This window comes from Bipolaris maydis, assembly GCF_028858645.1.
Source record: "Bipolaris maydis strain C4 unplaced genomic scaffold PSV08scaffold_7, whole genome shotgun sequence".
Taxonomy (NCBI): Eukaryota; Fungi; Ascomycota; class Dothideomycetes; order Pleosporales; family Pleosporaceae; genus Bipolaris; species Bipolaris maydis.
The window spans coordinates 751,244-772,042 of NW_027093863.1; the positions used below are offsets into that span (position 1 = coordinate 751,244).

At 48.1% G+C, this 20,799-nt stretch overlaps 2 protein-coding genes across 2 annotated transcripts; one reads left to right on the top strand and one right to left on the bottom strand.

The window, feature by feature from the left end:
- Positions 1-9,010: 9,010 nt before the first annotated feature.
- Positions 9,011-10,441, top strand: PSV08DRAFT_409807 (uncharacterized protein; the record flags this gene model as incomplete). The annotated part of the gene is made up of 1 exon (XM_014227195.1): positions 9,011-10,441. One exon carries the CDS (start codon positions 9,011-9,013, stop codon positions 10,439-10,441), a length of 1,431 nt encoding a protein of 476 aa, XP_014082670.1.
- Positions 10,442-14,753: 4,312 nt separating this feature from the next.
- PSV08DRAFT_371197 (pyridoxal phosphate-dependent transferase) lies at positions 14,754-16,504 on the bottom strand (the record flags this gene model as incomplete). The annotated part of the gene is made up of 3 exons (XM_014227194.1): positions 14,754-15,840; positions 15,906-16,347; positions 16,396-16,504. 3 exons carry the CDS (start codon positions 16,502-16,504, stop codon positions 14,754-14,756), a joined length of 1,638 nt encoding a protein of 545 aa, XP_014082669.1.
- Positions 16,505-20,799: the final 4,295 nt, after the last annotated feature.

Consider the following 20,799-nt stretch of genomic DNA (forward strand, 5'->3'; position numbering starts at 1 on the left):
GAACCCAAGGGACTCAGGAATCCTCGCGCCCTAGGGATAGCACACCCCCCTCTACAGTAGATGACCTACCTGCCGAGCCTAATAGACCCACACACACCCGCACTAGAAGCAACTTCTCGCCTTTTATTGGCTCAACACTAAGGAATCCTTTCGCTAGCCAAAACAAAACACCTAGGGCTACGACAGTAGAAGAGGCCCTCGAGATAGCTAGAAACCTAGTAGTCCAAGCAGCTAGTCTAGCTGAAAGCAACCCCTCACAGCAGACTAGCCTGCTCGACCTAGTAGAAGTCTTTAGAGACTACACTGAGACAGGCCGAGTTAATAAGAAGAACGCAGCAATTCTAGGAGATCAGATCTCCTCGCTTTCAAACGTCTCTAAGGAGCTAAGAGACAAGGTTCGCCGCCTCGACAAACCTACCCCTGCACAACCAAACCAGCAGGGTAATAGACAGACAGCTGCTCCTACGCAGCCTATATCGTACGCCGCAGCTGCAACAGCAAATAAGGAGCAACAGTGGACTACTGTGCAGAAGAAGGCACCTCAAAAGGCTAAGCCTAGCCTAAAGGAGAGGCAGCTAGTCCTAGTCAACCAAGGAGGCCCTGCTGCCTTTGACGCCCTCAGGCTAAGAAATGCCTTCAACCAAGCCTTCACCTTAAAAGGAGGGGTGCAATCGCCTGTAGTCGCCTCAGTCACGCTATCCTCAAAAGGGAATAAGGTAGTCACTACTACACCTGCCTTTACAGCCAACTACCTGCTAGAAAACCAGAGTATCTGGAAGGATCTAGTAGCCTTCAAGGTAGCTCAGCCCATTACCTCGTGGTTCAAAGTAGTCGTCCATAGACTACCTACTAACCACGGCCTAGAGGTAATCAAGGAGGAGATTGAGACCTTTAACAAAGGCCTCAAAGTAGTAGGCACCCCTTTCTGGCTCACTCCTGAGGCTAAGAGAGGACAGCAGAGCTATGGCTCCGCCTGCGTCGCCTTCGCAACTGAAGAGGAGGCTCTAAAGGCTATTAGAGGAAAGCTCTATATTCTCGGAGAGAGCCTGAGAGCAGAGAAGCTACGAGTTATTAACAACTTAAAGCAGTGCTCTAAATGCCAAGGTTTTGGCCACCTTGAGACTAGATGTAGTAGAGTAGCCTGTCAGATTTGCAGTGAGGCTCACCACACTAGCCTACATAAATGCAACTCCTGCCCTATAAAAGGCAAAGCCTGCGTACACACTATCTTTAAGTGCGTTAACTGCAGTAAGCCTCACGCGGCAAATAGCTCTAGCTGCGATATTCTTATAGCTAGGACTACTAGGACAGGCCCTACTAACTAGGATGTTAAAGATCCTACAAATAAATGTTAATAGAAGTAGTTCTGCTACTGAGAGCGCGCTAGACCTAGCTATTAAAGTAGACGCCAAAATCGTCGCAGTACAGGAGCCCTGGCTACTCAAGAGATCCTCCTACTCAAGCACTAGATCTATCGCTCACCAGAACTTTACTCAGATACTACCTACCCTAGAGGACTCCTCCTTAAGGCCTAGAGTACTCTTCTATATTAGGAAAGATCTAGAAGTAGAGGTTATTCCTTTTATTAGCAACGATAACGACTTTCTAGCTATTAAAGTACTAGCCTCTACTTCTAACTTCTATATATATAACATTTATAACGAGAAAAGCCTTCTAGAAGGCCAAAATAAGACGACAATCCAGAGGCGCCTCCTACAGGAGACTCTACAACCTCAGTCAATCATCCTAGGAGACTTCAACACCCACCATCCTAGGTGGAGCCTAGAGGAGCGCAGCCCTAGTACACTAGCGGAGGAGCTAGTAGATTGGATAGACGCGCAAAATCTCACTCTACTAAATACTCTAGGGGTAGGCACCTTCTTTAGGTCTCATATGCGGAAAGAGAGCGTACTAGATCTTACTTTTGCAACCAATAATATAGCTGCTAGTATCCAGGACTGGCAGACTATACCTAAAGTAGGATCTGATCACCACGCAATACTATTTAGTACCTATACTACTAGCCAGCTACCTAGTCAGCTGCCTAGCCAGCTGCCTAGCCAGCCAAAACAGTATAATACTAAACGAACGGACTGGACGATTTTCAAGGAGACGCTAGGACAGGAGATCAAAGCCCTAGATCTAGAAAAGCGACTGTCGACACTACCTCCTTATTCAAACTACACCTCAAGAAAGCTTATTCTAGGACAAAATATCGCGCTAGAAACTAAGCTAGATAAGCTAGGAGAAGATCTTACGAAGGCTATACAGAGCGCACTAGAAAAGTCAACTCCACTAGTCAACCTAAAGCCAAAGACAAAGCCCTGGTGGACTAGCGAGCTAGATAGCCGTAGGAGAGAACTAAGTAGAGCCTATAGAGCCTACAAGAAGGAGGTAGAAAAGGAAAATAATAGCTCTCTCTACCAGTGGAAAAGAGAGTATCTACGTACGAAAAATGGATACTTAAAAGCTATTCAACGAGCTAAGCAAAGCCACTGGGAGGCCTTCCTTCGAAAAGACTCACCAAAAGAGATCTTTAAAGCACTAGCATACACTAAAGATAACCTTAGTACTCAAATACCTACTATTAAAGGTAGGGAGACGTTTACTGAGAAATGCAAGGCTTTTAGAGAGGATCTCTTTCCTCAGCCTCCTACGACAGCCACCCCCTCCTTCCACACCTACAGGGGAGACAGCAAGTGGACCTGGCCTACTCTAACAAAGGACGAACTCTCCTTTGCCTGCTGCAAGGTGAAGGCTACCTCACCAGGGCCTGATCTGATCAGCCAGGAGGTGATCCAAAAGGCCTACCTAGCGCAGTCAGAAGCCCTATTTAGGATATACTCCACCTTCTTCAATCTAGGCTACCACCCAAGGTGCTGGAGAAAAGCAAAGGGAGTTATCCTAAAGAAGCCAAGCAAGCCTAACTACTCGATCCCTAAGGCCTATAGAGTTATCTCACTCCTAAACTGCCTAGGCAAAGTACTAGAAAGACTAGTAGCTAGAAGACTAGGCGCACTAGCGGAAACAACAGATCTACTCCACCCCTCTCAACTAGGAGGAAGACTGAAGAAATCCGCTATCGACGCTGCGCTACTCTTCTATAACAATATACAGCAGCAGAAAAGAAAGCAGAAGATTACTACTACTATCTTTCTTGATATTAAAGGAGCCTTCGATCATGTCTCAAAAAACAAGCTCCTTGAAGGCATGAGAGATCAAGGCCTCCCCTGCTGCCTACTAGCCTGGACAAAGTCCTTCCTAGAGGACAGAGTACTGCAGCTGTCCTTTGACGGACAGACTGAGGAGCCGCAGGAGATCTCGACAGGTACCCCTCAAGGAAGCCCAGCCTCGCCTATCCTGTTTCTGATCTACTCAAAGCCACTATTTAAGGCGATTCAGACTAATGCGAATATCTACTCCTCCTCTTATATAGACGACCTCCAGATCTCTATATCAACTACGTCAGTAAGAAGGAATATCAAGCTACTAGAAAAGGAGATTCAGAATCTATTCAGACTAGCAGGGGAGTCAGCTATCCAGTTCGATAGCTCAAAGACTGAACTAGTAAACTGGACAAGATCTAGAAAGGATCAAGCTAGAGTACTTACTCTACCTAATCAGGAAATAGTACAGTCTAAGGAGCTAGTTAGATGGCTAGGTATATACTTTGACTGCAGCCTTAAATTCAAGCACCACAGCTACATTAGGAACCAGCAGGCTAGCGCAGCCTTCCACCGCCTTAGCAGGCTAGCTAACTCAAACAAAGGCCTCTCGCCTAGAGCAGTACGACAGCTCTACCTAGCCTGCGTCACCAGCGTAGCTGACTACGGCTGCCAAATCTTCTGGAGAGAGCAGCAGACAACGCTTAACCAAAGGCAGAAGCTGCAGAATCAAGCCTGTAGGAAGATCCTAGGCTCCTTTAGAACCTCGCCTGCTATACCTAGCGAGGTAGAAGCAGCTCTCTACCCTCCTAGGATTAGGCTAAATAACGCCCTACGACAATACGCCTTTAGAGCAAGAAAGCTAGCTCCTAGCCACCCTCTTAATATCGCTATCAATAGCAATCAAGGCAAGCAGCTAGAGCGTATTACTAGATCTATCTCAACAGCTCTATCAGAAGATAGCGAGAAGATTCAGCACTACGCCTCTATGCCCTGGAGCGCTACTACGCCCTATAGGATTAATATATCTAAGAAATCAAAGGAAAGCGAAGCAGAGCACCACAAGGAACTACTAGAAGACGAGCATCTTCTTTCTATCTACTCAGACGCCTCAGCTACAAGCAAAGGCAAAGGAGTAGGAGTAGGAGTAGCCCTCTACAAAGGAGCTAGCCTTATAGCTCAAGAAAAGGCTAATATAGGATACAACCAGCTAGTCTACAACGGAGAACTAGAAGGTATTACCCTAGGCCTAGAAAAGGCTGTTGACCTAGCAGACGACTACCTTGAAGTTAGAATATATGCAGATAACCAGGCTGCAATACTCAGACTAAAGACTGCTTCTGACTACCCAGGGCAAGAGTGGCAACTCAGATGCACTATAGCAGCAGAAAAGCTACAAGAAAAAGGCATATTACCTACCATACAGTGGGTACCAGGACACCAGGGCGTTATAGGAAACGAGAGAGCAGACGCGCTAGCAAAGGAGGCGACAAAGCTAGATCCTAGCTCTAGCAGGACGAGCCTAGCTGTAATAGGCACACGAATAAAGCAGCTAGGCGAGCGAGAGTGGCTTAGCTATCTAGGACAATACGGGAGAAAAGCTATTACTCTAAATCCTACTACTTACGCCGCAAGGTACAAGTGGAAGACTAGAAAGCAGATTGCTACTCCTCCTACTAGTAGAGAAGCCTCTAGCGCCTTCTATCAGCTTAAGTTAGGTCACTGCTATCTACGAGACTTCCTATTCAAGCGAGGAAAAGTAGACTCTAAAGTTTGCCCCTGCAACTATCGAGCTACTCAAGACCCTGCACATATCCTCCTTAGCTGCACGCTATACAAGGAGGCTAGGAAGAAGATGCAAGAAACTACAAAGGACCCCCTATCGCTAGCTTTCTTACTAGATACTACAGTAGGCGTACAGGCTACTATTGCCTTTATTAAGGAAACTAGGGCTGCAACGCAGGCCTGGTATAAAGGAAACCTCGACAACTAGGACAACACCTACACTAGGTGCCTTCGCCCTACACCCAACTTACCTCTCCTCTCACCCGCAAGACCTCCTACTACCCTCCTCCACACTAGGCCACGAGCCTCACCTCGATTTAGATAGCCCCCTCCCCCACCTACACCAAATTGATAGCACTACGTAGTTACCTGTAGGCATAGCCTGCACGTCTTATATAGCCTACCAGCTGAGACAGGACGTTAATCAATAATAATAATAATAATAATAATAATATGCAATCTTATCTTTTGTAATACCAATAGTGCTCTTTTCAAATTCGGTTCGATATGATGCTTCCACCGACTCGTGAAAAGAGGTATGCGGCTGTGTCTCTAGTCGCCTTCTGACTCTTCATGGTCCCATTTGCAGATTTTTGACTTCAACATGTCGATTCCGCTTGGTTTTGATGCCATCGTGGTGAGCCATGTGAGCAACTCCGCAAACAGGACTATGACCGAAAGGCACTGAGGCGCGTCGCAGCATACGTACGTAGGATTTTCGGCCTGTGAAATACAGGGAAGCAGGTTTACACGTGTATAATGCCGCCTCAATGCACTGTGTATGCTACTCGCCACGTGTAGTACGCGTGACCGCCACCTCCACCGAATCTATTGCAGCTCGTAGCTTATCTTCTAGTCCTCCATATAGCCGGTTGGCTCAGGAAGCCCACTAGCGTGTATACTTAGGCTCCTGGGGGATATGCGTCGATCGCTACGTTGAAACCTTTTTTAGACAGCGGCGGGTAAGGTGGTTGAGTATGTTGATCAGCCTGGGCCCAATTTCATCGGTGTCTCCGATGCTCTATCCAATTCTCAGCCATTGCATCAGGACAACATTATGTGGAGCTGGGCAACCCTGCTCATGTGCTTAGGTCGGACCAACTCCATTAAGGTGAGTCAGAATGCAAGTCTTTTTTGTAGTACTGGGTGTTACACATATAGGGCCTATGTGATACGAAGCTAGTGCTATGCCGTTGTATGTTGGTATTCCGAAAGTAGGGCGACTGGACAAAAGTTCTGGGGCAGCATGCAGACCAACAATGGGGCGGCAAAACCACGCACGTGGTCTTGACTGATTGTTCGCCCGCCTCGCAGGATACTGTTCCAAAATGGCGCCTTTTGTGTAATGTCCACCAGCCAAATGCGAGCCCAACTTCATAAAATCGATTCACCCGTTTACTATAAGCCGTGCGATCTAGCATGAACTTGCAGTGAACTCAGTCATAATCGCGCTAGAATCTTGTGACCAGGCGTTGGAGAGATTCCGTACTAAGCTTGCAGTTTCCATAACAGGATTACTACTTCGTGAGCAGCTGGTAGTCAGAGACGGCATGTACTATTTCCACTAGGCGCACAGGGTCTGGTGTGAGGCTGAGTGTGGTGTCATTCAGATGGAAATGATCATCAAGGCTATGAGTAGTCAGGCGCATCTCGAGTAGCTGGTCACTGAAAAGTTGAGTAGCGGTGAGAAGTACAGCAAGCCTGGCACGAGGGTTCTGTGGTGGCGAGTTACTAACCAGAGCGATCGGCTCCCGCTGGTAAATAGAGAGTAACCGCTGTAATATATGCGGCTCTGCTCCCAAACTAAAAGTTGCTCGCAAGAATCCACCATTGCGCCGGATTGTTCCGAAAAACAAAATGAAAATCTTGGCTCTTTTTGATGTTTCTAAGGACATGTTCATCCATGTCAATCAGACATTCAGAGGTCGACATGCTTCGCGGATGACGCTATTGCAGAGTGTAACAATATGTGCGCGTGATCAGATAGTATCTTGTATGATACGAGAACACCAAGTAAGGTAGCCATGCATCAATGCTCTGGCAGCGTGTTTGTTGTCGTGTCATTTTGCCACTCTGATGTTGGGTATCTGGGCTTCACTCGTGACTTTGCGGGTGCAGTTGTGGCTGAAATCCCTGTCATTTCATGGGGGCGACCGTGCTCATTCTTTGCTCTGCGCTGGACATATGTGTATCCGGCATTTGCTAGTAGGAAGCGCACCAAGCCGAAATTTCTCCTCGCCGTTGTGTCGATTGACAGGGAGCCTTGTTTTATTGACTGATCGTGTGGGTGGTGCCGTATAGACACGACGCATGCCGAGCTCATGGTGGGGTGGGGGCAGCTAGGTTCGACCCTTAACATGGTGTTCCGTATACTAGTACTTGAGTATTTGGGCAGAGGCGTACGCACGAGGACCACTTGGAAGGAATCAAGCGTAAAATTTGGTGCATGCAGTTTTTTCACTTTGTAAGAATTGCATACCACTCGAGTAGGAGGCATTCGCGTCAGATGCTGCAGCAAGACTATGCGGCGCGGCTAGCTGCAGCAACATGCGTGTGCCGTGCCGTCTCGTCCGTCGTTCGCGGGCGCTAAATCAGCGCTTTGCCATGACGGGAGGCGTGTCCCCCTTCGAGGCGCCCTCGCCATACTGAGAACCAGACGTATAGTAGTATCAGCCGTGGCTGTAGACAGGGTGTGGTGGAGAGCGGCGTGTGCTGGCATCACCAACTGCGAGCTCTTGTGTCACCCGTCCAGTTGCCTCGCCGTCTTGGGGGGTTTCACTGCATGTCTATTGCCCGTGTGATGATGCCGAGGGCCATTGCTGCAAGCCATGCATGCAGCTGGCTATTGCTGTGCATTTTGGATGGTACGAACGTTGAACGGCAATGAGATGCCGTTGTGTTTGGAGCATTATGGAGCTTGCGCCGTCTTCTCAAGTTACTTTCTGCTATCCCTGGTACTGATGAGAGCTCGTGGTATGCGTGCATCTGCACTTTCGGCACACGTGGCCGTCGTGGCCGCCTTTTTCGCCTTGTCGACACTGGAAATTACTGCTGTGAGGTTGGTCCATCCAGATCCCCCTCGGCCCATTGGATCCTGCGAAAATGGGCATTCGAGAATCGTCTGTACGCCTCGTCTCATCCACGACATCGTCACCGCCCTACGCCGACCCTCTATGTTTTCTGTCATTGCCATTGGCGAGACAATCCGCTCCGAACACTGACGAGCAAGGCTCACCACTACGGCAAGGCAACCATCTGGATATGCCTGACGTGGCGCTGATGCGTCCGAGGCTGGAGGGCCATCTTGGGAGATTTCTGAAGGACGTCTCTCGAAGTTGGTAAGGCCGCCCCCTGTGATGCAAGCCCAGCAGACCGCTTCGATACCGTCTCGAGTAGCTGACAGATTTGACTCCCTGTTAGTTTGAAGACGATATACTGGCCACCTGCCGTCCTCTGAGCTTGTTCCGTAGCGAAAAGTGAAGCTCTCGTACCGCGCCATCAGCCACAACATATTTGTCGCCTATCCTCGACCCTCTTCAATTCCCACCCTTCTCGTTGTAGGAATATCCATCTCTGCTTCGCCAGCATAGCTTAGATCGTAGCACTTGGTAGACATCTTGGATATCCCACGTTGGATTAACGGGCTTCCGACTTGTGAGCAGAAGAGACAAGCCCCAGGCTGTTGGCAGGCACCGTAAGGCCTCGACGAACATCTGCTCGGCTAAAGGGTATGTCCATCCGAACTCCTTTTCTTCTGCACACGCTTACTAGGCACTTGGAGCAGTCCTTGTTGGCACAGCCAAGCGAATCGTATACTATAGCTCGCATATACTGAAGTACGGATCGATCGAGTCTTTGGCGTCTTTCCGAAGGGCGGAAGCGTTTTTTCCAAGCTCATATATCTTGAGTGGGGTTGTTTCCGAGGACGCGGTGTGATTCTCTATTCCAGCCTAGCTTGATAGCTCACACTCACACCTTCTGTCTCTTTCTCCGTCCGTAGCAACCACTCGGAGCTATCTGAGGCCATAATATAAGGCCCCGTAATGTTCAAACCCTCAATCATGCAAATCATGCCTGAGACGGGTAGCGGTTTCGATGGGGTAGATTGGCTAGAGCACCAACAAATGTGCCAAACCCTGCCGTCCATGGATGCCCAGAGCGCTGAAGGTATAGATGCACACCATACACATCAGTACTGTGCACCGTACCCTGAAAATTGCCGTGAGCGTGCTCTGGCAGGACATTGGGGACAAAACGGTCATCTAATAAGTACTCATTCCCAGCACCATGTAGGATCCGAAGGATACTCGGCTGAGCAACCGCCAAGCAGAGTAGTGAACCAGGACCCAGGATCTTTCAGAGAGAATGCTGTATACTGCGTTAACGGACCCCACCACGGCCATAGAACGATGGAAAGTAGACATACACCACTGATGCCAGTGCATAATCGCACTTGCTATCAAGACGAGAGTGCGCCAAATGCTTACCATGGTACACACATCCAACCGGAGCTTTTCCAGCAAGCTCCAAACAACTTTTCAAACTCTGTACATGAGACAGCAAACAACGCGTATGCTCCCAATTTTAACACTTTGTCACACCTCGGGGCCCATGTCATTGATGAAGATACCTGCGGGACGCCAAAAAGTTCAAGCAGTGATCTTCAGTTTCAACAGTATTATGGTAAAGAACCAGAGATATCAATCGATCTCACACTGGACCAAGAACAAGGCAGCGTTTCCATGCCCGAATCTACCCCAGAGCCTTGGAATGCAATCGGCCTAATGGATGGCAGTCAGACCACCCGTTCCACAAGGCAAACGCAGACAGGGATGAATTGGATGCCTTTGCATGCTGCCCGTTCGATGTCCGCTTACGGTGATCCGAGCCCAGTCCCTTCGGTGCACAGTGGTTTCGAAACCTTTGTGTCATCAGAAAGCCCTTACTTTCCCCAATCCTCAGGGCCAGCAAACCAAACCGATGTTTTTGATTCTTACAGGTTTCCCTTGGGCATCGACTATACTTCTAGCTCGAGAACCAATTTTCGAAATCGAGAGCGGCTCGAAGCGGAGGGAGCTGCAATGACACGAGGACATCTTGAAAGATACCCTCGTTCAGATCCTGGTCGTTACCTAGGGCTTCCCGGCAAGAGACGAGCGTCTTCGGCATCATCCCAAATCACTGAGGCTACCTCGTCTAGTGCTGTATCCGGCCTTGATCAAGGCGTCCTGAGATGTGGTGTAAACAGATGTGAAGCTACGTTTTCCGGTAGATACGGGAAAGGCAACAGAGCGAGACACAAAAGAGACTACCATGGAGGAAAGGAGCCCGTAATTTGCGAGGATAGCAACTGCGGGAAGGTCTTCAGACGATCAGATGCTCGGCTGAAGCACTATAGGAGTCATCATCCTCATCTCGTAGGCAGAAACACACTAGTGATGCGGCTTGGAAGACGGAACCCAGCACCAGGAGGCCTGGATGGTGATGCGTAAAACATCTCTGTTTAGCCCCATTGCATTTCTGCTTCGACATTCGGTCTCGAGTAGTAAAGTGACTCTTCCATCGACAACAAGAGCCGGGTGAACCACTTCTTCTACTTTTTTTAAGTCTTGGTTTTTGCACGCCGGTTAAATAGCCAATGTTTTTCCTGGTCGACAGCAGATTGATTGTGTGCTTCCCAACATGTGGCTCCGCATCTTCCTCTCAGGTCCAAGAAGATCAAACAGATTTCAGGTAAAGTACACATAATGTGTGCCCTCTCCAGTTGTCTTGTGTAATGCTGACGATGTAGCGCAGCCCTAGTGGTTCTTCGTATTCTTTTTCCCTTGCAAGAAAGCCTTTCTTATGTGGTTTTCTTTGTTGGCGTTTCGATAGACGTCTGCTATCGTCCTTCTTCGTGTAGCTCCAAGCTCGAGTCGGTCGTGGCTGAGAAAGAGCTCAGCAAGCCAAGCAACCGTGCACACCTCTCTTGCAGAGAGAGGCTCAACATGCGCTGCAAACAGCACACGAGTATTACTCAACTGTTTGCATCAGTTGTGTTCAATAACAATAGCGGAGGATGCCGAAGTGAGCTTCTGTTGATGGAAGAAAGAGTGTAGGAAGGATCGTGAGGTTTGTACCTGTGTGGAGCTCATGCCAACAGGGTCCTGCGCTAATTAATGCTAGCACATAATTGCACGGACACAATGCTCGAAGCCAACTCAGCCCGATGACAATCAGCAAGCACGATAACTGCCGATGTGGGACCAGCAAGATGCTGGGGATCTTCACCCCATTACCAGGGTTGGCGTTATCCCAGAGAACAGGGCAACCTATCGCCACAGAAGACTCGCCTAACAGGGACCAGAAATGCGTGAGCATGCAAGCACGTTTCGGACGGATGCCTCACCCCCAGAAAGTCATAAGAGGAGGGGAAGGCTGACTTCACTTGTAATTGAAGGTCTTGCCGCATAATATCTGTAAAGCCTCTTTCATCCTGTGTTCCGAGCGAATCGAGAAGCATGGCGGAAGCCCCGGCATCCGCACACGAGTCGCATCGATTTCGTTCTTCTCGAAGGGAGACGGGTATATCCATCATCCTTTTCGTTGAGTATGCTGCCGGGTGTCTGCTCCACCGGAGCCGTAACATCGGGAGGTAGGCTCGAGAAAGGAAAAGAAGGGGGTAAAGGTTGTTCGCGAACAACACAGCGTCCGACTTGTATCTGTAGATGCCTGGAGTGGAGCAAGGAAGTCATTGTCTGCGGGAAGCCTAATGCTGCCTAGAACTCGATTGGGCCGGTTGTGGGGTTCATTCTCATTCTATGGCCCGTTGCCTAGTATCCAATTTTGATTGAGTCCAATCAGTCCCAGGAGAGCGTGTTAGGCGGTCGACTGAGGAGCATGCTCTTCTTATCCAAGGCAGATGTCTTCCTTTGGCTGAGAGAGTTGGGGTGATTTGCCACATGTAAGATATAGGAGGCGAGTGGCGTACGATGGGGAAGTGGCGATAGACGGTACACGAGAGAGGATTGGTTGCACTGTCGGTTGAGCTTTGGCATATAAGTTCGTATCGAGAGGTCTTTCAGCTAAGTATGTGCTGGTACTTACAAGTCATAGTGAAAACAACGATCCCTTCCACTACCCAGAATGGGATATCCTCCGAAATGTAACGTCAGGTGACACCAGCTCTCACGAAAGGGAAAATGGCAGTTAAATCTTTTTTTTGGCTGAGAAATATAGCGCCTTGGTAAGCAATGGGTACATCCAGCGCTACAGGGTGGCTGTGCAAGCTATAACACTGGATGCCGAACTGTTCTTTTCGGTAACCCCGAATGGCTCTCTTCTATTATGAAGTCGCTCAAGAGGCTGTGGCAACATTGCCTCTCTCTTTTTTGAGATCTCAACAATATTCCAATACCGTTTAATATCGTCGTGTGACTCTTCGAATGTGCCAGCAAGACTTGCATAAGTGTAATAGTTACACCCACATATTTATGTTTCTTTTTTTGTATCATCGGTTACCAGGGTCGAACATGCGCAAAGATACCGAGCTTTTCTTCTCTATTAACGGTTACAGCTTTGAAATATCGAGTGGTCAAAGTGTTTATGAGGTTTGCAGTGAATCATGGAGCCATGGTCATAAGACTTGGTTTGCATATAGCGCGATTACAATGGTCATTTCTTACATGCTGGTAGGTAGCACACAAACATGCAATGCATCGAGATCACATTTACATACATACAACAAACACAAGTCGATTGCGCCATGCATCTCGGAAAGCAGCATTTGCGTAAGTTGCCTATGCCCTCTGTAACCGAGCATGCGACACGAGCGGCACTGCATACTCAATCAAACTTCCAGCGTGGTACACTCCAAACAACCACGTGTAACCATATTTAACGAGTCTGTTCTGCTGACCATTGAAAGATCGATGATTACGCCCGAAGCAGTATGCATTTCGCTCGTCGCAGTCTGACTTGGATGCCACTACCTTCAGAGTATTAGAGCCCAAACAACGCCCTATTTCCTATCCCATTAAACACCTAATCATACTCCTTGAAATTTAAAATTATTCTCCCTGGATGCTGGACGTAGCAAGCCGTAGCTGAAAACACGTCCAGTCAGGCTTAGCAACGTGCAACACCTTAGCCCAGTCATTTTTTCTTTTCCATGTCTGCACCAGGGTAATGTGAGGCGTACCATCGCTTCACTCGCCTATTCAGAAGTCTCCTTTATATGCTGTCGATCTTAACGCGTAAAAGAAGCTGCAGATCACATTCCTAGGCGCCTTGGTGTTACATGGCTTCACTTTCAGGGCGGCTTGGATAAAATCCCTTGACAAAAGTACCGTTACCAAGACAAATTATGCTCAAACATCTTTCAAGGCAGTAATTATCATCAAAAGATAGTCTAATAGGGCATGAGTTGGGCACCGTAAGTTGCATGTTCATGACTGATTTTAGCTGCTCTGTGAAAAACACGTTTCAGTTCTGTATGCGGGTCACTGTAAATAGGTCTCATGGCAAACTCTGAGATCATAAATTGATGCAGGCCCTCACAGGTTGATTAGCACTGGAGTAGGCCACGCTACCGTGCAGCTAAACACGTCAGTTGTGGCTTAGTGCGCCATTACGAACATTATTGATTACAAGCATCTGAACAAAATTTCCGAGAGATATCAGCAGCCGGGGCGACCAGACCAGTCCGAGGAGATTTGGTCAATCTTCCAGGACTTCATTGCGATTGCTGGTTTTCTTTACCGTCGAGATCTTGGCACTAACGCAGTAAGCGGTGTGATGATTGTTCGACTTCACGAATTGGAACGTCTGGTCACCCGCACTGAAACTGTTGGATAATCACTTGGCTATATGAGCGCCTATCACTCTCAAATATATTTGATATTTGTGTCGTTAATGAGAGGGGTTATGTTTTTGCTTTCAGCTGGTGTCAATCATGCGCCTGGTCGCATATCGCTAACCCCTGAGCGCAAGGATCAAAAATGAGGCTATGCTTCACAATTGGAGTTGAGATAAATATCAGTGGCGGAGAACGTATTGGTGATTTTACTTTATCCCAAGGCATCCATGTGAATATGTCCACACCTACGTGCATGGGTAAAATATGTACTTGTATCTGGGTTGTGAGTGAGTCATTCATTCAAGCCTGGTCTCGGATAAAGGCTCGCGAACAGCTTATCGTTGACCATAAAAGATACAGCATAACATACCTCGTACTTCTGATGTAGTGTGAGCTTAAAACGTGTAATACAGCCAGCTTCGTATCCAACGACAACTTTTAGCATGCTCGTGTTTGTGTTTACCCCATTTGCTAAATACGGACAAATGCGATGGGATAGAATTCGTATCAAAATTCGAGATTGAATAAACAGCTGACTATCATGATAGGAAGGTATTCCCTACCATAACTGTGAATGGCTTCGGAAGCTCCAATGTGGCGTGGCCAGTTTGGAGCTGGGTGCAGGGGTCAAACTACAGCCGTTCGGATCCTTCTCGTCTCAACATTCAAACTGTCTTCAGAAAAGGCCCATAGCCCTTGAAAAAGACCGGAAGACTTGCCTGAAGGCCGTATGGGATCAACTCCATCTCGCGACACTGTCTGGCCTGTACCGGACGCCCTTGTGATGAGTCTAACCTCTTCACCAATCAACTTGGATATGTGGGAGATGATCGGCATGGGTTGGATCGACTGGCAGCTTTGGTCGCATACATGAATTCACCTTGCTGCAACACACCATTGTAACCCTTTGGATCTAACTGTCATTTTAGGTAGCCGAACTGGATTAATGGTCGCACATCTCATTTGCCTTACGATATTTCCTCGCGATAACGCTCCAATAGCCTCCTCAGGTCATTGAGTCGACCCCTGACTCTAGGTGGAACGTCCTTAGTAGGCTTATCATCTCCAGAATTCATAGCCTTCGGCTGAGTTTCGAAGTCTTCCACTACCAGTTTGCTTTCCCTGTATCCCATGACGGAGTCCTTCTTCCCTATACATTTCCTTTCTACAGTCTGGAGATGATTTTCCTCCTGGAGGACCTGTTGGGAAAGAGTTCTAAAGAGCTTCTCAACATCCTCAGTGGTGTTCATAGCTCCAAATGTAATCCTTACAACACCAACAGGTATCCCTTCAACAATGTCAAGCTCCGTATTGCACCGATAGCCCCTCTCAAAGGCCATACGTAGCCACTCAGAATTTAGCTTCAATGCACACGATATCCCAGCGGGATTGCACAAAGTGCCCGTACGAACATGGATCGCATGTTTTCGAAGGAAGGAGCCGACATGCCACGGACCGACGTACGATCCATCACTCCTACAAACGTTGAAAGCTATGGTTGCACCTTGCGTTTGTTGATCATCGTAGCTCGAATCCTTCGATTTGTATATCCGGTATACTGGCATATTGTTCGAGTGTTTGGAGTTGACAAGACGCCGATACAGTTGGTTGGCTAGCCAACCCGTGTGTTTAGATACCTGTTCGAGCCCACCGAATAGCTCTCGGTGTGTTGTGATAGCAAACTTTAAGGCAAGTATGCTTCGGAAGGCGATAGTCCCGTCCTCCAACCGGGCGTGCAAACTTGAATCTTTTAAGGCCACCCAAGCATCACCAAAGCATGTCGTCATCTCCGTTGTTCCGCCACCAAAATATCTTCGGTGGTCGAAGATCTGGCCAGCAGCTTTACGAACGATCAAGGCTCCAAGGTCTGGGAAACCAAATATTTTGTAGAAAGAAAGTGTAACAAAATCAGGGGCAAGGAGATGGTTGCTCAAATCCAAAGGAGTAGTTGATACTAAGGCAGCAACATCAAGCAGAGTATATGCATGTTGGTGGTTGGTCGAGGAGCGTAGCTTTCCTGCCCAGTCCAACGGGAGCCGTTCGCCATTCATGTTTCTACATGCGGCATCGAAGTCAGTGCAACTGTACAAAAGTTTTCTCATGCAGGTATATTTACTTACGATTGTGCTGGATAGGCAAATAATACTGGCCGTTGTAGGCCATGGAGGCTATCACGCGTGCTGGCGAGCCAGTCAGCTACCTCTTCATTGGAGGCAAAGCAGTGGCTGTGAAAAGCCAATTCGCGAACACCAACTAAACTCGTATGACTGTTGCGATGATAGAAGTAGTCAAAGCTCTCTCTACATCCAGAGAAACCCTCTGCAACCAGTTTAGTAGCTGCAGTTGCATTCGCTGTGAATACAACATCGAAATGAGCTGGATCCGCGTTGAACATCCTTAATACCTCACGCCTTGTCTCTTCTACCATGATGGCAGTATTGCTAGGGTTAGAGGCGTCTGAGTGTGGATTTGCAAGAAGTGTCGACTGCATCTCACTGCAGAAAGACTGCATCAATGATCTTGACGCAAGAGTAGTTCCGCCATGATCAAGGTATGTCAAGCCTGTTAGGTGTCAGCAACTGACGTGATATGGTCTGAGACTTAACACACCTCTAAGCATAGGGTATTCATGTTTCTGCATTCGACTCACTCTCTGGTCGTATGCTAATCGCTCATGGTCATCACGCCGACACATCTCTTTATGGCTAACAACCTTCATCCTTCCACCGATTTCTTGAAACAAGCCCATGTTTATCGGTAAAGACCTATTAAGTTCAGGATAAAACAAAGCCCTGAAGATGACAAGTGTGATAGACTGAGATGGCGTGTTGTCTCAACGCGGATAAGCATGGCCTTTTGAACCAACAAGCTCTAGATTGTAAATGGCCAAGTCAATTTGAGATGTCATTCTTCTTCTCGCCCCCGAATTCATATCCATTGGAAGGATATGGATTCGGTGTTGCCTGCAAGAGTGCGGCACACCACGGGCCTACTTGCGACTGAGATCGCGGACCTCGACACTGAGTCAATTTACCATAATTACCATAGGTCTCCCGTGCCATAAGCGCCCCCATGATGATGTCTAAAGCTTACTGACCATCAGTACTCTCTACGTCAATGATCTTAAAAAGACAGGCTTCTCAGCCTAAGATACAATCCGAAAGAGGATATTGTCTCGTTCTGATTACTCACTTCAAGGAAAATGTACCGCTGCATTGCTCTGTATCCAGAAATATTCTCCAAACAGCAAGAGCGCTTGAGGATTCTAAACCTGTATCTGAGCCACACTGATTCAGCAGCTTACTGCTTTGAGGCCGTGAAGTCAACAATGGCGATCAGCAGCGGCAGAGACCATCCGGTGAGCCGAGTTGATCTCTTCTAGTGGTCGTATTAGGAATACAATGCGCATTGTTCAATTATTCTAGAAACTTACCGCGGAGAGTCGCACGCTAGACTACAAAAATACACTCCTACATACATCACTATCACTGCGCCCTCCAGTAGTAAGGCATTCTTTCAAACCACATCTGTTGGTCTCATCAATTTCACCTCGGCTTTCGTAATTTTTTTTATTTCTTGGACAAGGCCAGCATCAGCATGGCGTTGGGCTCACAGTCTTGGACACAAGCCACACTCGATTGGCCGCAGTCCAAAAGATACTAAACTGAATGGTAAGATGGGGCGTTTTACGTTAGCGTGTCATTACATTAGTGCTCACACAGGCTTCTATGACTCTCCTTGGGTTGTATTCACGGATAAACTCTCGATGTTGTCATTGAGAGATGTTAGTTTGTTCCTTCTTCTCATCGAACCAGTGCCCGTGGGCAACACTGGCCCAAATTTTCCGTCCAGAGTTTTCAGTAGCACTTTCAACTATTCTAACTCATTTCGCCCTATCATAGAACTTGCACTAACATTCCATATCATGGTCCAGAAGTGGAACATCGATTGAACGACCACTAATCTACGCCTCACTCTATGCTACCGTCATATAGCTCACGCCGTATCCACGGCCGTGTAAGACTTCACAGCAGCAGTTCGCATCAATGCTAACAGGCTGCCATCTTGTATCAGTAGTTCGGTAAGCCCGATCTCATCTCGCCCCCATGTTACATATTTCGATATGTTAAGAGCCGGTGGGTTGGATCCGCGCGCAACGGCACGCTGATCGCGCACGAGACATGCTGCACTGTACGCTAATGCTGTGAAACGTATATGCCTCTTTTGCCAGGCTATAGTGAGCCCCGAATTTTGGGATGATTGACCAGCGGCTCTCCAACCGTATCTACTGTTGGCTAGAAACTTCGGCACGGCATTCCTGCCCAACAAAAAAAGCCGGGGCATGTCACAATCTGGGCAGCTGAACTCGCTTGAGACGAATTGGTGTGGTGAAAAATAGCGCCGTACAGTAAGAGGGTGTGCGAGAAGTGGGGTCGTAAACTGCACTTCATCCAGCAGGCGCTTAGAATTTGGGAATTGCAAGCGAGGCTGCATACTCGGCATATGTGTTCACTACCATAGCGCTTCCGTCTTTGCCAGATACGGGCCGTAGTCGTCACGCGCAGGCCGAACGCATTACGCATTTTGTGGCTGTCTTTACTCTGTGATCGGTAGTATTCGCGAAACTTGTCTTTTAACAGCGAAGGCGTTGTCAGCCACGTTTTCGGGAACCGATGTTCCCGCCGTGAACTATCTTTTAGACGGCTTGCACGTTCAATGCTGAGTCTATTGTTACGTAGCTCTTATCGCGCAGAACCTTTGTCTCAAGTCTTTCGAGCAGTCGCTCTATCCATAGTAATACATCATGGCCCGATGTTCAATTTCGCTAGACCTACTGGCTATTTTCATGAACTAGGGTTTCAGAGGCTCCCGATTACGAGATTTCATTAGCGCCAAACTTGCGACAGTTCAGCTGTGAATAATGAAAAGGATGAGTGGCTTACAAGGCTTTGATGCAGCATAGCCATGTGACCAATGTAAGCGCGGACCGTACAACATGGCTATATCTGTAGGCTTCCACACCATTACCGTAAGGCATGTACTCAAGAGGATATGCAGCAATTCTAGACCAAATGCGTGCATTCTCCGTTCAGCACTACGCGTGCTTGATTCAGGAGATCATCCTCCACGCAAGCTAGAGAGGACAGCAAGCCCAATCAATTTAAAAGAAATGGCGCGCGAGTGATGCAAGAATAGGCTTGCATGGTTACTCACTTTGACATGACCAGCCTGACAGGTAGGCAGAGCCTCAATGGCACTTATCCATAGGAACAGTAGGAACGGCTTCATCCCTGATGCGCCTAGGTGTGGCGTCCCACATTGCATCCCCCCAAGGTTACAAGCTATCTTAGCTAGGAAGTAATCCTCCCCGCCATGTTGCAGAAAGGGGGGCAGTTAATAGGCAGGGAGTGAGTCATGTATGCTGTGGCTTGGAGACAAGAGCTCCGCTGTGTATTGTGATAAGAAGGCTTGCTTTCACTGCAACAAGACTTGATGGCACTTTAGCTGTTTGAAAACGCGCTTAATCGTACCACAAGTCCTGCCCCAAATCTTCATTTTCTACGTCAAAACGCTACATATCCCTTCAAGAGCTGTGTACCTGGAATAACTGCTGGCTTCCTAGTCATACACCGACTGCCTGGACACATTGTACGGCACCCTCAATGCTACCCACAGAGCTCTGAGTTGATATAATTATTACTCAAGCACAATGCCGGCTGCGTCGCCATCATCCCAATCAGACCCTCTGCTGTTGTGATATTACAATAAGCATGTCCGCCATGTAAAGGTCACTGCCTAAGCAAACAACCTCCACCCCCCGCTTATACCGTCTGTAAAGTCTGCGTCTTCTGCAGGCCACTCGATGAAGTCCCGTGTGGCATACCTATAAACACGATGCACTATTGGTACCGCCACCACCTCGATCATAGAACGAAGGAATTTGGGCAACCATGCCTGAGTTCCAAAGAATACTATGCATAGGGGGATCGAGTTAGCACCAAAGCAAACCCATCGAAGATGAGCATAAACATCGTCCCCGCCAGGCAGAACCGATAGATGCCAATGGACCGATACATACGTCATCAGATGAAACGAACTCAAGCTTCGTCTGGGATTCTTCATCTTACCTGCAGTAGTCTATCGGCGCTATGACGGAAGAGTACGCAAGGGAGTGTAAAGGAGGATCGACAGATGCGCTGGCAAGATGAGGGAGCCGTAAAGCGAAACTGCAAAGGACACCATGACGCAGAAAATAGGGGGGGCAAACTACTTCCAGCGCAAGGCTGTCCGTCATCTCTGATAGCAAGGAACTACCATCACGAAGTGCTTGCGCTTCAAAACGCAAGTGGAAGTCAGTTCTCATATCATTGTGCTGAAGGCAGACATGCCGCGCTCTGCACTAGTATCACGATTGTAAATAATGGTTCAATACTAAGAGACATTTTCTAACGTGCCAGTAGACGCGGAATTGGGGAGTTACTTTGCCCTCCTCTTTGGGGCTAGTGACCGGAACGAGTGCCCGCCTGAACCACCTATTCACCTTGACCACCACCCTGGACCAGAGGACATTGTAGAAGATTGACCGCCTCGTCCGCCTTTAATAAGAGACTTCTACTCTATCGTCATTCTTTTCCTAAAAAAACCCCCGAAAATCACATTCTATGCACCGGGTCAGTGTTTGGTAAGATTGCTGCCAAGAACCGCGGGACCAAAGGTCCTCCCATGCGTCTTAATCACCACGCAACCGCCGCCATCCCACACCAGACACGACCTGTCAACCAAACTCTCTACCTTCTCTATTTCATCTCCGTTTGCAAATCTTGTCGTTCGTTAACCTTTTCCATTTGGACACCACGTTGTCTTAGCGTCCTGTCACCGACTTATACTACGGTCGCTTTCATCTTCTAACCGCACAAAGGTGCCTTAGGAGGGGCAGCGATCTTACTTTATCCCTCAAACACTTGATTTGAGAACGCTTGGACATCTGAGTCTGGCCGAAATAACCAGACAGGA